Below are 21672 nucleotides of genomic sequence, written 5' to 3' on the forward strand. Positions count from 1 at the left end.
GTGAAAAGTAACACACCTTTGCTTTTTTGAATGGTGTCCCAAAGCATTAAAATCTCCTGTTGCTGCCAAGCATAGTTCTTAAGGTGATTCTGATGCTTGGTGTGGTTTTAACATTTAACTTGCTAAGCTGATGAAAGGATTTTAAATTAGCATTCTTTGAGTTTGCATGGAAAAGAAAATAGATGTTCCTTGGTGCGGAATGAGGTCAGACAAGAGATAAGAGAATAATGGGACACTGATCACAGAGTAGGAATTCTTTGAGTCTCTGATATTTTTCCTTGTCACACAGTGTATATACTGAACTGTGTGGTTGGGTTTTTTTTATTCTGTGAAATCTTTGTGTCATCGGTATGTCATGTTTTAACTGTTTTTCCATATAGCTCTATTGAATCTAAGAGTCAAATACAAAAAAAGAAACCCCTTACCATCAAAAAAATGAAGATGATTTTACTTTGTATTGGGTTGTGGTAAGAATTGATGTTGAAAACTAAATTAACCATGCTGTGTTGAAGATACTTGATTTAGAAGCTCAGAAGCAACACATTTCTGAATGCAGTAGTTAGAGAAGAGGCTAATGTTTATTTTATTTTACTCAGGTTTTAGTTTATAGAGGAGGTAACAAATAATTAGTTATGAGCATCAATATAATGTTTATGTTTCAGATTACAAAGATCATAACTGTAGTACAAACTTTTGATGCACTGAGTCAGTCTACCATCGAAGGAATAGATATTATGGCAATAAAATTCACCAATATCTACCGCAATGTTCAAATGAAGCAATATGACATCCTTGATCCACGAAAAACAGATTTTGATATGGATTTTGCAGACTTCATGGTGAAAGTTGAAGGTGTAGAGGTAAGTAATATTGCTACACGTAACTTACATTAACTACTTAGTATCTCCCTGAATGTCAGTGACACATTGGGCTGAGAATAGGCTACATTATTCTTCTTCCAAAGGTCATATAGTTTGTGATTGTCTGGCAGGAGGCTTTTCCCTTCTTTCTCCTCCTTCTAAAGTAAGCTGTAAAAAATAAATCATACAGTTCTCACTGAAGATTAGTTACTCTGCAGCCAAAATGACAAAAATAATGAGACCTGACAGAATGATCTACACAGAGGTGGTTTATTACCTGGAGGCACATGGTCAGATTTTGGGCAGAACAAAACTGCATCTGTTTTCAATACATTATTTGATTATTTGCTAAAATTGTCTGGCATTTTAAGAGATTACTTGGCAGATACTATCTATTTATTGATTATACTAAGCATAGACCAGTGAAGACTGCTATTTTGTACTCTAAGTAGCAACGATTTTGAATGCTAATATGTTAAGAAATTATCAGACATGAAAAAACCATTATATGACTAGAAAAACTGTACTAACTGATATATTCTTTAGGGACAGATACAGACATTTATGCGTACCTGTTTTGGGAGAATTTTGTCTTCACAGAATGCACTTAAGTTACTTCAAAGGTATTGGCAATTATGTTTTCAAATATTTAAAAGTAACTTCAAATTACTGATTAGTATAATTTAAATAACACAGCTAATTTTAGGACAAAGGGCCTAATCAAGAATTTTTCATTATTGGCGTTCTGAACCATCTAATCATAATAAAAGATGCATTTTAGCTTTCTTGTGGGAATCATATATTCTCATGTTTCTTGATTTCATTACAGTTTATTTCATATATACAAGAGGATACTAAATTAAAAGCTGAAAAAACCTGCCACAATAACAAAAAAACCCCACCAGGGCAGAACTTTCCAACTTGCTTAAATTGCTCAAAGTGAAAAAATTTTCCAGATCCAGAACCATTTACTAGATTTGTGCTTATTTAATTTTGTGTAATGTTCATGTAACACCACCACCTCCCTCCCATCCTCCCCCCCAAAAAAACCAAAACCAAGACAAAAACAAAAATAAAAAAAACAACCAACAAACTCTGCATTTTAGAAATATCATTTTGGGTACTTATTTTTAATACAGGTTTAAAAAGCTGAGAATGCCATGCCTTCAAGAGGAAATAGTGTGTACTGTTGGTCGTATTCTTCAACATTATGTAGCAGAACTTGAAGCTACTAAAAAGGTATTTCATTTCTTTGCAATAAGTTTTAAACTTCATGTTAAAATAAGAACTAGTATTTTAAGATTTTTTTTTCTGCCTATTTTGCTAGCTCTCAATGCTCAATTTATCATACTTCTGTTTTCCTGTTACATAAAACAGACCTAAGTGTGTAGGCAGTTACAATATACATAGTACTGCAGGTGGATGTCTCATCACAATTTTACTTTTTAAACCAAAACTTTTTCTGTTGTTTCTTCATCAATTAAAGAAAAAAACCCAAACAGTATGTTCTTTACTGGCTGTGCTTATCACTTGAATATAACTTTCAGTCTTTTGTTATATGAGGCCTTTACAGTTAATTTGCATTTATAAATGGCAATTATCTAATGTTGAGACAGTATAAAATAGATACAAAATGTAGGTAAATTGCATTTATATTAATTATAAAATAATTTTCCATTATTTGTGTAGTGTACCATGACTAGCATAAATGAGAATTAACTTCTGGGGACTGTTCATGTCACTTGACTTTAAACTTTTAGAGTGGAATTCATCTAACCAGACTTTATATGTCTGCAAAATAAACATCTGTATCAGAACTAGACATCCATACTCCCTTTCTACCTAAGAAAGAAATGTGTATTCTAGAGTCAGTTCATCTGATCTATTTTATGTGTTAACATGAGGATTTAAATAATAATCTTGAAATGGCCTTTTTTTTTTTTAATGACTATAAAAGGAATCCAGAAAACCAAACTGGTGTAAATATTTTTTTAGAGATGCTTACATTTTGTTGAATGAATGACATGTGTTTACATGAAGAGCCAACTATCTGTAAACTCTGGACTTACTAGAAAATGATTCCTCCAAACTGTGACTTAAAACTGTAGCCCAGAATAGCTGTTCTGAACCACTCTTTACAGTGTCCTTTCTCTACTTACTGTATATAACACTTCCTGAAACTCTAATTACTGGCTTAATTTGATGAACATATTTCCAGCAATACTACCAGCTGAAGGAATCATTGACCCAAGCCTTGGCTGCTTTATCCCAGCCAAAAAAATAGGTATAATTTCTGAGGGGGTTTAATCCAGCTCAGTTCCTCTCTTAAGTTCACCATGAAGCTACTTGAATTTCTTTTGTTTGGACTGTGCAGGATATAGTGTAGGGGTAAGACGACATGCCAGGAAGTGAAGAGTGGTGTTTGCTTAAGCATTACAGCTGTTTGTGTTATCACAGCGTGAGTTTACATGCCTGAAGTTGGGTGGATACAAATATTCTTCTTCTCTTGAAGAATATGTCACCAATATACTGGCCAGTTCTAAATATTTATTAGATATTATTGGACTGCTTTTTGTCTTTGTCAGGCAAGTTATTTCTAATAAAAACTTGCTCCCACTGCAATACTGGTTCTAAAGTGCTTGAATAATTTGTCAATGCAAATTTGGTATGCAATTATTTTAGTCCAAACTTTTCTTGACTATAATGCAGCCATTCAGTGAGCAGGGCCCCATAAAAGTATGGTCTCTGTATGCAGGAGCCTTTAAATGCATACTGGTGAGAAGAAGTTAGTAGAAAGAGCATATCACAGAATCATAGATTATCATGAGGTGGAGGGGACCCACAAGAATCATCAAATCAAACTCCTGAAATGTTAGCTATTAGTCAGGTGCATGTGTCTGAAGAATAATGCTGACATTTTTATTCAGATAAAACCTCTCAATTACCAATATAGATTAGGCTTCTCCTGAGGGCAGTTCTGAGTAAAGGAGGAAAGGCCCCAATAATGGTTCTCACAGTACTTACTTACACAGCTCGCTTTCACAGCAGATAGTTCCAAAGTTACACAGCTGCACCTGTCAGGCTTGGCCTTGAATGCTGCCTGCTCAGCTTGTAGGTTTGCAAAGCCTCTTGGTGTACTCAGGGCTCTGTCATAAGTAAGCACAGCTAAGAAACAGCATGAGATAATGAATACAGGAGACATACCGACAATGGTATCAACGTGTGCATCTCAGAAGCTAGCAAGTGGGGGAAGAACTACATTTTTCTCTCAATGAACTGTTGTATGACTCTACACAAATTTAATCTGTTTGCAAGGAGGAAGAAATTGTGGTACCGGAAGAAAATTAGTTTAATATTTCAACAGATTTTTTTTTTTTTTTAATCCATGTGTTTAATAATATTCTTATTGTAGCTTTACCAATGTCAGAAAGATGACCCTCCACTTGCTCGAAACATGCCACCTGTTGCAGGAAAGATATTGTGGGCGAGACAGCTATTCAGAAGGATAAATGAACCAATCAACTATTTCCATGTAAGCTGATGTGAGGAAAAATTACATGTCTTGTGTAACAGTGAACTGTCTTCAGTAGAGTGACCATAATATTCCTGGCTACGATGATGTCACTTCTCACATGCTAGGCAACCTGTTTCTTAGTATGTGAATATCTAGTTAAAAATGCTCTGCAGTAATTGCTGTTGTAGATTCAAGATATAGTACTAGATTAGACTAGACCATAATAGGCTATTTCAGTTGGAGAGGATGTACGACGATCTTCTAGTCCAACTGCCTGACTAATTCAGGGCTGAACAAAAGTTAAAGTGTGTTTTTCAGGGTATTGTCCAAATGCCTCTTAAACATTGACAGGCTTGAGGCATTAGCCACCTCTCTAGGGTGTTTGACCAGCCTCTCAGTAAAAAAATTCTTCCTAATATCCAGTCTAAACCCCTCCTGGTGCAGCTTTGAACCTTTCCCACATGTCCTGTCACTAGATAGCAGGGAGAAGAGCTCGGCTTCTCCCTCTCTGTTTCGCTTCCTCAGGAAGCTGTAGACAGCAATGAGGTTGCCCCTCAGCCTCCTTTTCTCCAAACTAGACAAGCCCAAAATCCTCAGCTGCTCCTCATAGGACATTCCTTCCAGTCCTGTCACCAGCTTTGTTGCCCTTTTCTGGGTGCATTCAAGGACCTTCACATCCTTCTTAAACTGCACATTGTACTGAAGGTGAGGCTGCACGAACACTGAACACAGTGGGACAATCACCTCTTTTGACCGTCTGACTATAACATGTTTGCGCCCAGGATGTGATTTGCCCTCTTGGCTACCAGGGCACATATTGCTGACTTGTATTGAGCTGCTGTCAACCAGTACCCCCAGATCCCTTTCTGCAGTGCTGCTCGCCAGCCACTCCTCTCCCAGTTTATATTTGTGCCTCATGTTACTCTGTCCTAGGTGCAGGATCCAGCTTTTTGACTTCTTAAATTTAATCCCATTAATCATCACCCAATGCTCCAATATATCTAGATCCCTCTACAATGTCTCCTGTCCCTCAAGAGAGTCAACAGCACCTTCCAGTTTGCTATCATCATCACTTGCTACTGGCATGTTCAACTCCTGCATCCAGGTCATTGATAAACATATTGAACAGAACTGGCCTTAGAATTGAATTTTGAGGAACCTTGGTGACCGGTCACCAGCCAGATGTAGACCCATTCACTTACGATGCTTTGAGCTCTGCCCCTCAGACAGTGTTTTTCACCCAGTGTACTGTGAACCCACTCATTCCACTGCTGGACAACTTGTCCAGAAGGAAGCTGTGAGAGATGGTATTAAAAACCTTACTATAATACAGAACACTTTCTTTGACTTACCACTGAACTAGCACCCCAAGCTGGAAATATGTACTGAATTATTTATATGCCTGTCTTCGTATTGCTGAAAGACATATTTTGCCATTCCAGCCAGTGGTGCTTTTCTTCTTCTTTTTTCAGTGGAGCAGACTGGGCTTAGCACACAAGACTAATGTCCTGTATTTTAACTGAGTGCCCAGCTCTTCTGTTCTCTGTGGAGAATCATGTCTCTTTACCAAATGGCTGCTAGGAGTAGTTTAAGGCATAAATGTGGATTGCCTGACATCCTGAAATTGTCTAGGGTATATGTTTTCATACCACTGAAAAAGCAAGTTTGTTGTAGGACCCACACAATAACTGCAGCACTTTAACTAAGAATTTGGTCTCCAGTTTCATTCCAGATGATATCTCAAATAGTCTGGGAATAAGAAATTCCATTACTGAATGGTATGGTTTTCTTTTGATATGGTTTTAATTTGAATGTACTGTGTTTTTGATAGGAAAAATCAAATATCTTGGCTAGTCCAGAAGGCAAAGCAGTTGTTCGATTATATAACAGAATTGGCTATGTATTGGTGGCATTCGAGGTAGTCTATCATAAAGCGTGGGTGAAGGAAATTTCACAATTACAACATCGTAAGTAATTAAGTATATAATTGTGGTGTTTGTTTGTTTGTTTGTTTTTACTGTTATTGAATGCTAAATTTACACAAATCAGATTTTTTTTAAAGCCTCGTTTACCCTTAAAATGTATAAATGAATAAGCAGGCCCAATAATACAAATCTCTGTCCATTACTGACCTTGAAACTTGCTTTTGATGCAGAGATTTCCACATATGGTGCACTGTTTGAGGAGTGGCTGGAAACAGTAGTGAAACAAATTTAAGGCACACAGTTGTTCATTTTTGTATTCAAATTCTTTATATATACCATTTAATAATTCTTCTTGTTTTCTTTCTGCTACAATAATTTCTACAGTTGTATTATTCCAGTCCCTCTCAGGACAAGTATTACTTTATGACTAGAAAAAATGGTTGATAATCAAGGTTTATTATTTTAAGATTAAATGAGAGTCAAAGTTTGAAAAAATATTAAAAATTTGAGTAGATTTTTCATGTAAATTATAGACACTCTGTGGGCTTCAAAACTAGAAGCCAATCTATAAGAATAAAATCTTGTCATCGCACAGTTAACAGAAGTTTTTGTGTTGCTATTTGGGCTTTTATTTTGTTTTGTATTTTTGCAATATCCCTATATAAGCTTTAATGCTCTGGGTTAACAAAATCTTGTAAGATACTGAGTACATCTCATAAGCACATCTCAGAAAATGAAGTTCATAATTTTCTAACTTGAGCTAAGAAAACATATGCTACAAATAAGGCTGGATCTTATGCTTGTTTAGCTTATTAAGAAAAAGGTTTTATATGGCAGAAAGCTAATATGGTGAAAGTCGGTTGTACAATTTCTTTAACTGGAAACAATGTGAAGCTATTTCACAAGTAACAATACATATTCAATCATTGTATAGTAATGTCAGAAATCCTTATTCTATAATAATTTATATAACAGAAACAATTGTTTGTCTTAGAAACTGATATAAAAATGTCTTCACAGCCTTAGAAACGACAATACTTGTGCGTCATCCTGTAACTGGGAAGTTCCTGGTTAATATTAATCCCCAAATTCCAGAGATTGTGCGAGAGACCAAATGTATGATAAAGTTGGGTCTGGAAGTGCCTGAGCAAGCAAAAAATATATTAGAAATGGAAAATAAGCTGAAGTCAAACAAGTTACGTTTAGAGGTAAATTTTAAAATTATCATGATTGCTCTCTTTTCCAAAAAAAAAGAAAATCTGATTAACTGTAAACTTTCCTCTATGGTTAAATAAATATTATAGCTGAGTATGAGGTAGTTAATGGTAAATTTGTGGAATGCACATGTGGACATAGAGGTTCTTATTTGAAAAACTTCTGCTAACTGCTGTGTGGGCTAGTATACTTAAGTGTAAGCATATATATTTTTTAATATTCTGTGACATGCTACATATATTCCGGTGATGAAATAATTGAAGCCATCAAAAAAATGTTCCCTCTGAAATTCAGTAAAACATAGTTTTACAGTTTTTGAGAAGCAAAGATTGGAATTCTTCTGGATTGGAAGATATGATGAGCCACAAAAACATCTCAAATTTTGCAGATTACCTGCCAGAGAAGTCAGGGTTTTGATACTTGTAGTATTTGCTGTCGTTGTATTATTTCAAGAATCTTATATCTTGTGGATGAGTTGTACCATACAAGATTTATGTGTGTGTAAGACATCAAACAAGAGGATATTTTAAAACTGAGTTTATATGTGACTTTATTTATCTAAAGCATATGCTACTTAGTTGCAAGAGGGTATTGCAAGTTATGGTCACTAAAGCTCAAGCTGTCTTTAGCTCTACAGAAAGATCTTACTTTGTATGGCTTTGTACTTAAAGAATTTGTTGCGTGAAGGCTGCTTTAGTTTTTCCTTGTGTAGCATGGTACGGATTCACTGCATTCCAGAAATTATGTACATAGGTATGTAATATCTGTGTAAAATTCTACACTTGTTTTCAAATGTAGTCTTGTATTATTTTCTGTGTTTTTTTCTGATGATTTGATTGTTTAACAGGTTATTTCCTTCAGTAAAGAAAGGACTTAAAATATTCTTCTTGATACTACCCTTTCTAATAATTAACAGGGTCTTCTCCAATGTTATGAAGATTTGTGTCAAGAAACACCAGTGATGTTTGCAGATCTAATGTCCCCCAAAATGAAGAAGGTTGGTATTGTTAAATGCACTTCAGTATTCTTCAAAAGAACTTAGAATATCTTAATGGTAGTTTATAATTTTAAACTATTTAGATGGATCTGCGTGTTGTGAACTTAATTTTACTAGAACATTTAAGACAAAAAATTTGCTCTTTGCATCCCTCATACAGTTCTCAAATAACGTGTATCACAGTAGAATAATCTTATTGCCCATGAGATGGAAATGTAGTAGAACAAAGAATATCGATTTTGTGGGTCTGTTTGTCTACATAAATCTCTGTCTTTGACATGGAAGTAAATTATCACTTATTTCAGTTTTAGAAGTTTTCACAGCAAGTTTTGCTTTTAGTTTAGCTGAAATACTAAGTGTTGTGATCCTTGTCTCTGCCTGGAGAGAACTGTTAGTCTTGTGAATTGAGTCAGTCTCTTCAGTGATGTAGAAAGGTTATATGCTACACTAAAGACACAGTTTTATTGGAGGTAGAGAATGTATATGCGACAAGCCACTTCGTTTTGGCAAACACTTGCAAGTGTATGTGTGATTGTATGTGTGTGATTGTTCTAAGTAACTTTTCCCTTTGTGGTTGTAAATAATAATATCAAAAGGTTGCAGAGTTTGCTTAAGTTTGTGGGACTACATAGCTGGCATGTGCTGAAGTATAAGAAACAAAAAAATTGTCTGTGCTCATAAGAGTTAAATAATAAAAGAGAATAAGATAAAATGATTGTAGTCTTTACTGTAGTGATACTTATGTAAACATGAGTATATCATAGAGAGTATATCCTCTAAAACACCTCTGTGTTTTAGAGGAAACAACTGACAAAAGAGAAGGATGAATATTGTACGAACAACAGAAGATGAAAACCATGTATATAAAGATGATAGTAATAGCTGTATTTGCTAATAATTGTGTGTCTATTTGAGCTGAATTAACAGTTGTAGTCGCGATATAGACATAGCAAAAAGAAGCATTAAAATGAAGTGAAGGGGTGAAGTCCAGGCAGTGACTTGGTAAATGTTAAGATGTAAGAGCAGACGTGATAGCTGGCTATTTAAAATTAAATATGAGCGTAATCAGTTCAAAGTTTCTCAGTGATTAAGCATAATTAAATTTCTGTCACTTCAAGGAGATGGCGAAATTTGAAATTGTGGTGGCTGTGTACTTGGAAATCAGTGAGAAGCTTTGGAGTGCTAGGCAAAAATTTCAAGGGAGCTCTGTGAGAGAGCCTGGAAAGGTTTGTTTTCATAGCCTGGCAGTAGTATAAGACTCCTTTTCCTCAGTGTCCTATCTGCTTTGAAGGTACAGGATCTGCAATGAAGGAAGGATTTTGGTGTAGATCATACAGAGACGGGGAAATGAGCTGATTTCTGCAGGCTGTGGAAAACCAAGAATTCAGTAAGGGAAACGGTAGGGAAGAGAGGATTTTTAAAAATAGCATTGAAGCTATTACAAAATTTGGAGAGGACCACTGTGATTCAAAAAGGGACAAAGGAAAAATGTCACTAGATAGATGCATGAGGTTGAAAGACTACTAATTATGCTGTTGAGAGTGGTCAAGATACATATTAAAGGATGAAGTGCAAGATCAATAGTGGAGTTGATTTTAATTTTACACAGTAGTAGGAAACACTAAAAGATGCTACCTAGGAGAACAGGCAGGGGAAGATTGTTGCTGAACATCTACACTTGACAGTTGCAGACAGAGGCTGTAGTATGCACTACCTTCCCTTTCTCCAATATTGCTTAAATTCCTTTGATATTTTCCTTGAAATCATGTAAGCTTCCTTGTAAAACTTACACACAACTCCTTCATCAGTGACATTAGTGATTCCAACAATAATGGCATTTGTTTTAATTTTTTTTTTTTAATCTACAAAATTATATTTTTATGCTTAGGTGGAAACTGTGTTGAGGCAAGGACTTACCATGCTGACTTGGTCATCTGTGACACTGGAAAGTTTCTTTCAAGAAGCTGATCAAGTTCTGTATATGTTTAAACAGTTTTTTAAAAAGGTATACACTTTATCACTATATAAATGAAATGATAGTTCAATTATTTCCAGTATGCCACTCTTCATATTGGAAATTAATCTGTGCTTATTTTTGTACCACTTGAAATAGAAATTTTGTTTGCTTTTTAAAGTATGTTCTTTTTTTTTTGAAGAATGATGTACTCCATGATTCTCTTCCATTATTACCCTCAAATGTTTGATCTTTGCTTCCATTCTTGCAGTAGAATATACTTCCAATTGTTCTCAGATTCTGTGACCACCACTTTGATTTTCAGAGTGTACCTCTGCTTCTCTTAAGTGCTTGCCCATCAGTGCAGTTGCACACAAGATACCGTCATGTAAACAGGGCCCAGTGGAGAGTTTTTTAGCATTAACCGTATTCATAGCAGGTATGCTGTGAAACTGTCTCCTCTTTGTGCAGGCAATATAATAATAAAAGGAAGCACACTCTTCCCTCACAGTTCTCTGTATGCTGACTGTGTCTGTGCTTTTTTCCTCTCTTAGTGTTTGCCACATGATTTCTGAATTATTTTAATTCCAGTAACATGTTTGAGGACCTGTGTTGGTTCTTTTCCTTTCAAAGACATTATCTTGCTAGTCAGATCATTCATCTGGCTTGATGGTTGAACTGTATGCCTATGATCTCTCCTATCAATACCATAAGGTGTGTCTTCTGTGGTAGGAGATTGTTAATGACTGGTGGGTATATCCACTTTTTTTCCCTGTATGGCAGAAAACCAGAATTATGATCAAGTGCTCTGTTTGCTACTGAAACCCAAAGATGAAAAAATATTAACTATTTAATAAATTGATAATACTTTGAGCCTAAATATACCTGAAATAACCATGTCTTTTTTAGGCATACTCTATTTTCCTTAAACATGTAGGTTGTGTGTATTTCTGTCTCTCTTACCCCTTCCATACGAATACAAAAATATGTAAACTTGGTTAGACCCTTGATTCCTGTGAATGGGATATTGTGAACAAATAGGGGAAAAGTGATGTAAAGCAGAAATATAAATGATACTGTGATGAACAAGATATTACAGATGCACAATATTTCAGGTAAAAAAAAAAATTGAGAGAAGTCAGCTGTATTTGGATTCTGTCATGACAAAACCACTTCAAAATAGTTGACTGAATGATGATAATGCTGTAATTGAGAATCAAAAACCTGGTCAAAAGCTGTGTTGAATAAAAGAAGTAGGGCTGAAGACTAACCCATCAAGCAAGTTACAGCAGGCCTGCCCTTGCCTTACATCTAGACTCATCTGCCCATCTGCCTAAAACTGCTGTTAAAACAGCAAGGATTCTTCAGGAGCCTAGCATGGATAAGATAGTGGAGCAAGAGTTATTTTCTGTTCCATTAATAGATGGGTTGATGATGTTCTCCAGGCACAAGACATAATTCTTTCCATTGTCACTCATTCATTTAGTTTCCAAGAGTCATAATCTCAAAATGCTGTCAAGAGAATCTCATTCAAAAATTAGATAATTGCTATTATGGTTCAGAAGTAGTCTTGCCTTATACTCTTTGTGAAATAATTTTAATCACACAGTGAATTTAAAAATACAGTGCTGATAACCAGAAACTTGTGAATAAGTGGAAACATCAAATTCCTCTAAAGATTTCCCTTTTTCATGGATTCATATGTCTCAGTTTCCCAACATAGAACCAACAGATACTTAAGAATTACAAGATTTTGTTTTTAAAGGACTGCCTGAAATGAAATTGTGGACACTACTAATCTTTTTAGAATTGTAATATCACACTGTGCAGGATTTAAAGGCATATACTCTTAACAATAGGGTTCTCATTTTCTGTGGCAACAGTAACCATATAGTTTCCAGACTTTTTTTCATTGTTCAAATTCCAGATTGCAATGGAACATGTTAACAAAGGCTAAATTTTGTGGGGTATTTCTCTCCCCAGATTCCCTCTGTAGACAATAGAGGAATAATTCACACGAAAACCAGACTATATTTAGCCATTGTAAATAGCCCCTAATTACCATAACTTAATGAGACATTGCTCTGCTTCATTTTTTCTCTGCTTCTCTCATCTTGAGGTCTTTTGTGTTGGTTATTTTACCCCAGATTTTTTTTTTTTTTGGTAATTATTCACTTTCTTAGAGGATTTTCTATGATGTAAAGTTCTTGCATTTTCACTGGGTAGATACATTTTTTTTTCCCTGCAAAACACTTTATGCCTGTTAGAATCTCTAAAATAGAATTCATTACGCTTTAAAAATAAATGTATGGTATTAATACAATTTTCTATTTTTTAGGTTAATGATTTAAGTGAAGTGCGGATTGATTCAATATTGAAAGAAATATCAAATACTCTTTTAATTGTCTTACCAGCAGATGGAGCTGTCACAATAGAGAATTTGTTGAGCCACAATGAGGTGTGTGCCGCTTCACATACTCTTAACTTGAATTCTCGAGTATGTTAGAAACAATGCCCTACTAAAGTAATATGAAACTACAAAACAGTTCTTCTCACTGTAGAGATACAGAACATTTTTAAATTAAAATATTGTAGTTAAAAGATTTTATATGAAGATAAATTGGTTCTTAGGTATCTGAGATACTAAAGCTGTAATTTATCATAGATAATTTTTATTTATATAACTGCTTCACAGTCAGGTGAGATTTTTTTTTATATGGAGATACTCAGACATACACAGCCTTTTTTTTCCCCTTATTTCCCTTATTATCCTTATTTTTCTTTTTAAAGGAGAAGGCAAAAAATACCTTCCAACAAGTATATTTGAGAATTTGAAAGTTTCACTGGTTCCAAATGAGATTAAATATGCATTTAATTAGTAAATTAGTGCAAGTAAATAAAATTGTTGAGGACAGTTGAAAGAGTATTTGGGTGATTTCACATTCAGACTGTAAACTCCCTGAAATATTCAGGATTTTCTTCTGACCTTTAAAAATACCATTGCATTTCAAAAATTGATATATTTTTTTTTTTTAACACAAACGTTAAAAACATAGTGTTAATATAACAGAAGATTTTAATAATTTTGAATAAAGATTTGGGAGTTGTTTTCTCAGTCTTCTTTTTGAAATTTTGCTGTTTAATTGAAATAGTCTCAGTCTGAAGAAAGCACTATTGAGGGAAATGTTTTTGCTCTTCATGAAGAGCAACAGTAAGAAGATAATCAGTGATACTAAGATAATTCATTGGTATTTTTATTTAACAGACTTATACTGAAGAACGTGCTGAGTTATTGAACCACAAAAGCATACAAATTGAAGATGCTGTTCAAGAACTAATATCTATATTTGAAAAGAATTATGAAATTGTATCTAAGAAAACCTCAGAGAAACAGGCATCACCAGGTAACTGATGTTGATTATTTAAACAAAATTTTCTGTTCCTCATTCTGTAGATTTAACTAGTACATACCAGAATTTCGTTGGTTTAGCTAATTGTCTTCAGACTTCTTCTCACTATGGTTTCATTTGTGTCACAGTTCTGCCTTCATTTACCACTGTTAAACTAAAACACTGCCCTGTGAAATACAGAGCAAATTCAGTATTGGTGGGGTTTCTAGAACTAAACTCTGCCCTTCTGTTTAGATTACCAAGATATTTGCTGTAGTGGAAGAAACTGATGGTTCAGTTTCTCTTAATCACTCATAATTTTTCTCTTTTTTCCTCTCCATGAAATGAAATAGTGTCTCTCTCTTCTCAGCTATGTCAGGTATTGGGTACTGTCCCTCTGTCTGTGACTTTTCTGCTACTGTAGAATTGTATCTCTTATACTAGTGCTTTACTGGCTGGTCAGTTTAAGTACAGTCAATTGACTATCAACTGCTAGCATATGAGTCTCATAGCTGATCAATATGGCTGGTTCACACTGCTCTGCAGTGTGTTACCAAGATTTCAGGAGGTCCTGTAACCATTATAGGAGATATAGTTTATAGTTGGAGAACAATATTCTGTTTTAAAGAACAAGGTATTTTGGAGCTTAATCAGTAATGGAGCTCCTTTCCTTATACAGGATTTTTTCATTCTGGGTTCAGTTTCCTCCAGGTATAGAAGCATAGTCAGAGTCAGTACTCCAGGTAGTTCAATATGATGCAACCAGAAAAACCTGATTCAAAGATACTTCTCTGTATTTTGTTAAATTGTTTATGTTGATTGGCTTGTTTGTTTGTTCTGGCTGATATATCCATGCCTGCCTACTTATCTTTATTAACATATTTGTAGTACATGGTGTTTGTTAGACTGAGGCTCTTAACCACATTCCTGGTGTAAAAAAAAAAAAGTGTGAAATATAACCAATTATCTGATCCAGGTACTGCTAACACAAAAAGCAATATTGTTTTGCCTGTAAAGATGGGGGAAGCACGCTTCAAAGCAGAACATACTGTTCATTTAATGGAAAATGTATTTTTTTTAAATTTACAGTAAAAGGAAGACGTATAGCATTTGAAAGTAATGAGGAGAGGGAAAAGAATGCTTCTGCAGCCCATCATCTTGATAAAGAAGCTGAATTTAAAGAGGTATTTGTGATAAGAGAATTTTTTTTTTGGACCAATCAGATTAGTAAACAGTATCTTGAGTTTTGGTAGCTGGATATCAGTCTTATAGAAAGACATCACAGAGAATATCAAATGCCATGTAAAAATGACAGAATAACTTCCTTATAAAGTGAGTTTCAGTTAGATTTTAGCTTTCACAAGTATATTCCATATTATTCCCATTATCACCATTATTAAACAAATTCTTGATATATGAGTGCTAAGTGTAAAAGTTTGGAGAAAATATTGTGCCTAAGCTATAACACAGGTTTTCCTTCTTGGATGAGCAGAAACATTCATTCTTTCTATACTCCTCTTTCAACTGCATCAAGAAAGATCACTTTTGTGCCTTTTCCTTGAAGAATATAATCTCTTCATGTTCAGCAGAGAGGGGAAGTATAAGTAGAGAACAAAGACTCACAAACTTGCAGGCACAAATGCAATGATGTTACAAGATTGTATTCTGTTGTTTTGTGCTAGTGATGATTACATGTAGCTGTATTTTTATATTCTTAATCCAGTACAGTCTGGTTTTACTGTGTTTATCTTTTATTTGAAAAGGGTATATATGCACCAGTGTTTTTTTGAAGGAGTATGAGACTTCAGCCAGATCTCTGTATTCTGTGTTTAAGACAAATAGAGTTTCCTCAAATGCTATATTTGCTTTTTCAGGCAGGTTTTACTTACTTCCGAGCTATTTTTTCCTTAGCTTCTCCCCCTGTGTTTGTTGTGTGACTTACAGCATAAATTCCTTCAGACAAGACTAATATGTTTGACTTAAAACCATCTGAAATAATCTTCAGGTTTCTGTCTGAATACAATAGTGAATAATGTACATTTTATTTATTGCAGAAATGTAAGGAGATGATTGCCTATTTCAGTCACCAGCTGGTAGACAGCCTCCAGAAAGCCACTCGACTCTCTTTGGATAGTCTGAAAAAAAGAATATTTGTTTCAAAGTAAGTTGCAAATGAAAGATTTATTCAATAAAATTACCAGAACAAAGTTATTTCTGTGTTAATATAATAATGAAGATATGCATTCACATGTGTAACGGTAGATGCACATGTATCATGAGTCAAACAGTTCCAGACCTCCTGGCCATTTTAGCTCAAGCAGAACCTGGAGAACCTTCTCTTTTTGTTGCAGTGATGCTTTGGGCCCACACTTTCCTTTTATGCTATAATTCTTTACATTGTTAGTTACAGTCTATGCATTTTGTTTTGTGCAGAAAATGGAGTTTATTTCTACTACTGTTTCCCCTCTGCCTGTACTCTTTTGTTTTTATTGCCATATATTTCCCTTGGGATTGCTTTGAAGATGCTGTTAGTACCATGTATTGTCCAACACAAATAACTAGAAATTAAATGATCATTCTAGGTCATGTATGGCAGTGTGCCTATATGTTCATCACATTTCAGATTATTTCTGCAACTATGGCTATGCAGTCAAAGCTCCCATGGGTTAAAGATCATCCATGCACTCCTTATTAATACTATATAATGGCAAGATACATATGATTTTATCATACTCTTATATTCAGTGTATTTTCTATAGATTCTTCTATGCTCAAACAGGCATACACTTCAGAGACAGAATTGCTTCAGTATGTATTATATATTGAAAAGCCTACTTAGCATTCTATTAAGAGAATTTATTTTAAGCATATGAAGCTGATGTGTTTTGTCATTAGTGTATGTTGAAGCTTGAGTTACTTTTTTCTTATTCTGAGGACATGTCTCATAGAAATTGTATTGAAAACCTGATCTTACTGATGTCAATAAGCATGTGTCCTTCATATTTGTCTATGGTATTGTATTATTGAATCCTCCCTTATTTGGTCACCATGTCGTGTCATAGCATTTAGAAATTGTACTTTGTCCTTTGTTTTTGGTTTTAGTTTTGAGTGAGTTCAGCTCATGTGCACTAGCTTATTGTCTGTGAAACTTTTTTTTCTGTTGTGTTGAAGATTTATCTAAAACATAATGAGACAACTTTTACTTTTGATAGGTCATTGCATGAAGTGGTCAGTAAAATGTTTTTATGTCCTACTCACAGCACTGGCAGAGTTCCATCATTCTTAAATTGAGAGATTAAAATCCAGAATCAGAAAATATTCTGGATAAACAATTCTTAAAGCAGTGGCTGGATCCAAAGTAACATTTTTCTGAATGATGGAGCCCTGGGTATTCTCTTTACCCTTTAAACCAGAAGTTTCTGTAACTTTTGTCAACTAGTTTGTAACTCAATGTGAAAATTCTCCATGAGGGTTTGCCCAGAAAGCATAGCTCAAAAGTGTATTTCTAAGATAGGTGGTTTCATTGTGATTTGTTTATGACGTTTCAAAATTATTTTTAGCAAAGCTACATTTGGTGGAAGCAAGTTTTCTGATCGTTCAAGCAAACCTGAAGAGGTCCCTTCTTTTCTAAAAGCAGAAGTACACCTTTCTGTTCCCAATATGGTAAGTTATATGTCACATAGATAAGGTAAAATACAATGCCTTATCTCTGCATTTGCCCAAGCACAGGATGTGGGCACACTTCTACTGAACCAGCATCCAGTCTCTCAGACCTTTCAGTTCACTGAGAACACTGATGAAATGTGCTCATGGTGCCAATGTTCCTGGTTTCTGTCTTAGTCATACTTGCAGAACCTGGCCTTTTACCATTCTTGTGTGTTTAAGAAGTTATGTTGCAATCTGCTTATCGGTGCTCTTTGCAGAATGAGGACAGTTCTTCACGTGTAGCAGTTGCATGATTTTTCATGTTAGTTTTTTAACTGTTTTGTTCCTTGTATGATTAAAATCCTTTGAAAAAAAAGTAATGAACATTATCTTTGCTCAGTTTGACTTTAGTCATCTCAATAGAAAGTTAGGTGATCAGAAGGAGAGAACACTCCAAAAAATAAGAAGATTCAAAAACCAGAGAAGAGCTGTGGATTTCTGTGTGCAGAGAAAAAAAACAAACAGATTGATTGCAAAGAACAAATGCATGCATTTGTTTTACTTTTGTGGAGTAAGATCAGTCTGTGTCAGCAATATGTATGGTATTTTATTTTATATATGAGAAGTTAATATTATCCAACAGTTTTATAAAGATGAAAAGCTTTATGTTAATGAAATTATAATGAAAGAAATGTTCTGTTCCAAGGTGATATTCCTTTGACATTGAATCAGTGTTCATATTGGCATTCTGTTGTCCATTCACACCATGTGTGTGTGTACTTGTGCATGATGAGAGTTGTGAGGCACTGGAACAGGCTGCCCAGAGAAGCTGTGGACGCCCCATCCCTGGAAGTGTTCAAGGCCAGGCTGGATGGGGCTTTGAGCAACCTGGTCTAGTGGAAGGTGCCCCTGCCCATGGCAGCGGGGTTGGAACTAGATAATCTTTTAAGTCCTTTCCAGCACAAACCATTCTGTCATTCTATGATTTCATAATTTCAAAATAACAGCTTGCTCATTAAAGCTATAAGATAATGTTCTGAGAACTATATTTGAGAACTGGGCATATCACAAGAATGATCTTTCTTCTGAAGTTTAACAAAGAATGCTGTTTTGCTGTTCCTTCCTAGGTCACTCTCAGGTAGGTTCATTCTCCTGCTTAGTATTTTGGAGACATTGATGTGCGCATTTACTCCTTCTTATCCTATATATAATTATTTTCAAACAAGGACAGGACAAAGTCACAATTAGCACTATTGCTGCTAATACAGTTCAAAAAGTTTTGGGTTCTGGACTTCATGGCTGTTTGTGTGCTACTAAATAAAACAGGCTAGAGGCCTGAGTGTGCTGACGTGAAATGGTGTGTATTCACCATAGTAAATGCTTTTCTTCCTGAATTCAGGAGCTTGCATTCAAACTGTGTGTTAGGAACAGCCCCTGTCATGTTTTATGCACCAAACTGTGCCCGTTTTTGGTTTTGTTTTTGTTTTTCCTGGGAGAGTGCTTTTTTGCATAATTCCTAATTATGCTAAGGGAGCATACCAGTGTTTATACAGTGCAGGTAATGGCAGACCAGAGCCTGTGTTTTTTGGCTCTATTCTGCTGGCTAGTTGTTCTTGATTCAGATCAAGAATCCTTGTTTTTCTGCCAGCTCTTTTTATCATGTACTCTGGTAGCTGAATATGAGTTCTCTTCCCCTTCTTACCTGGGCATTAGATTGCTTGCAGAATTACGATACGAAATCTTACCAAAAATGCAAGTAGAGATCTTCAGGCATACTGCATGGAGTTTCATTAATTTACTTAACATTGTGATCTTGCAAAAGTTTTTGAGGTAATGCTACATCTGGGAGAAAAGAAACATTCAGTATTTATTCAACTAGGACCTTTGACACTTTGATCCAGGTGATTTTGTTTGCCTGAAATTACCCATGGTGTGAGTATATGTATAGATAAGCACTTAGAGGTAATGTAGCTGTAAATCTTCTTTAAAATGATCTGTCCATAAGTATTTGTTTGACCATTCCTCTTACAATATTCTCTCACAGAATTTAGGATCCAATGGTTAAGAGAAACAGAGAGGGGGATCTTGGCTTGCAAGTTTTAGTGCTTTTTGGTTCTAGAATGCAGGAAAAAGGCTTGTAATGTATTCCCACACCCTATAAAAATCATTATGAAGAAGCTGTTTAAAATGTTGTTGGAATTGTAAAAAATAACCATAAAAACCCACAATAAAACTATCTTACACACACGCTCGTCATATTACCCATAGTATGATTGTAGAAATAGGTCAGTAGAGTATGTTTCTTTTCTTTAGAGGCAATTCTCAGCAAGATGAATTGAAGATGAATTGTTAAAGTTACATTTTCCAGCTTTTCTTCTGGGGCAAGTTCTGCGGTTCACTATGAGTGGAGTAAAACTGAGTTCTTAAAAAATGTCAATCAGTTGCATTTATTTCAACAATATTTCAACTGTTTTAAACAGATAATTGTTCCCAGTTTAGACGATATACAGCAAGCAATCAATCAAATGATGCAGTTAATACTGGAAGTAAATCGTGGAGTTGCTCAGTGGGGACAGAGACATGTGCAAAAATCTAATTTAAAAGCAGAACCAAGCACACGGCAAGCATCTTCAGCAGGCTTTGGATCACCAGGAAAAACAGTCAAGGGAAAAGTAAAGAGCAAAGGGGAAAGTAAGTGTGTGTTTGTTTGTTTGTTTGTTTTTTACTTATTTCAACTTTTTACTTTAATAAAAATGCCATATATAAATATTTGTGAATAAACTCATCTTTCTTTAAAGAGGCCAAATCTAGATTATCTTGAATTATTTGGGGGAGGGTTATTTTTTTTAATAAGCTGTGTTTTTAAGAAATAGCTTTACAGGCTTACATAAATGTTAGAACAATGCGAAACAATAAGCAAAATATCTTAGAAAAATGCTGGATTCTGAATCTCATGTTTAATTTGAGGCAAAGTAAGATTGTTAATTCATCTTTTTACATACTCACTGTGGGATGTAGCCATAATGATATAGTTGGAACCATAAACAATGATTGTTGACTAGCTCTCATTGGAATATTGAGATGAAATACAAGCTATTTTAATGGATTATAAAACATTCCAAGTGTTTGTTCATGTGAGTATTCTGACTGTAGATAGATCTGCATCTATTCTAGTCAGATACTTTTTTCCTTAATACTATTTTTAAACATCTCCCCCCATATTCTTTGCAAGCATCCACAAAAGCCCAAATATATTTTTACCATCTTTTAGCTGCTTAGCTGAGCCAGTGATCAGCAATACAGATGTATCTTTATTGTGATTCTTTTGGAAAATATTTAACATTTTGGAAAGTTTTTCTTTCTGATAATCCAGAGCTGGGAATTCATTCTGCTAATGTGCTTTGTATGATTTTAAGCTCTTTAATGGTCTTCAAGCAGGGTGTCAGGAACTATCATCACTAGACAGACATAGCCTTTTCCTATGCTGTATCAAAATACACCACCAGCAAGTAACCACTTTCATGTCCTTAAACTACTTGTCAGCAACACCTGGGGCATGCGTTAATGTTTGGTCACTGAGATCTATGGAGTACAGTGACAAGGATGGATCGATCTGAGACTTTGTTTCCAGTGACCAGATCCCTGAAAAGGTCTTCAGACTAAAAGAGAACTTGGGGTTGCATTAAATCCAACTCCATTGAGCAATGTGTGTAGTGGGAAGAGTGGATTTTTCTTCTTCATTCTCTTAAATCTGTGTCAAATGCTCAGACGTTGTTATGACAGAAGTGACTCATTAGATATCAGGTCTATATTGACCCTGATTGTCTCAGCAATTCGTCAAAGATGAAAGAAGGACATGATACATTGCATTTTATTTTCTTCCTGTTTGAACTTACTTGTGGTTCTTAAAAGACACAGGGCTCCTGTTTCAACATCAGCAGTGGAATTGGAACAGCTACCAGTGTCTAAACTGCCTTTGAATGCATATTTGGAATCAAGAGGTTTAGGAAAATCTCTAGATTGTCCTTTCTCTCTTTCTCACTTTTTTTTTTTTCTTTTCTCTTCTTCATTCAGTTCTAACCTCTTTCAGACAAGACTTAAAATACTTTGATATTAGCTGTTTGTATGACAAGTGCAGCTCCAAACCATGACAAACTATCTCTTGACAAAGTT

At 35.0% G+C, this 21672-nt stretch overlaps 1 protein-coding gene across 1 annotated transcript in view; it reads left to right on the plus strand.

The window, feature by feature from the left end:
* The window catches only part of DNAH8 (dynein axonemal heavy chain 8), a gene marked incomplete at its 3' end in the record, with an annotated part of 133193 nt that overhangs the window by 9075 nt on the left and 102446 nt on the right, over positions 1–21672 (plus strand). Inside the window, exons 8-21 of the mRNA XM_080341459.1 lie at positions 663–860; positions 1407–1483; positions 2000–2099; positions 4273–4392; positions 6206–6341; positions 7320–7507; positions 8431–8511; positions 10400–10516; positions 12804–12962; positions 13731–13869; positions 14944–15038; positions 15909–16015; positions 17415–17517; positions 19980–20190. Coding sequence (XP_080197585.1) covers positions 663–860; positions 1407–1483; positions 2000–2099; positions 4273–4392; positions 6206–6341; positions 7320–7507; positions 8431–8511; positions 10400–10516; positions 12804–12962; positions 13731–13869; positions 14944–15038; positions 15909–16015; positions 17415–17517; positions 19980–20190 — 1831 coding nt within the window. The remainder of the gene's footprint in view (positions 1–662; positions 861–1406; positions 1484–1999; positions 2100–4272; positions 4393–6205; positions 6342–7319; positions 7508–8430; positions 8512–10399; positions 10517–12803; positions 12963–13730; positions 13870–14943; positions 15039–15908; positions 16016–17414; positions 17518–19979; positions 20191–21672) is intronic.

Source organism: Nesoenas mayeri (assembly GCF_963082525.1).
Source record: "Nesoenas mayeri genome assembly, chromosome: 3".
In the NCBI taxonomy this organism is placed as follows: Eukaryota; Metazoa; Chordata; class Aves; order Columbiformes; family Columbidae; genus Nesoenas; species Nesoenas mayeri.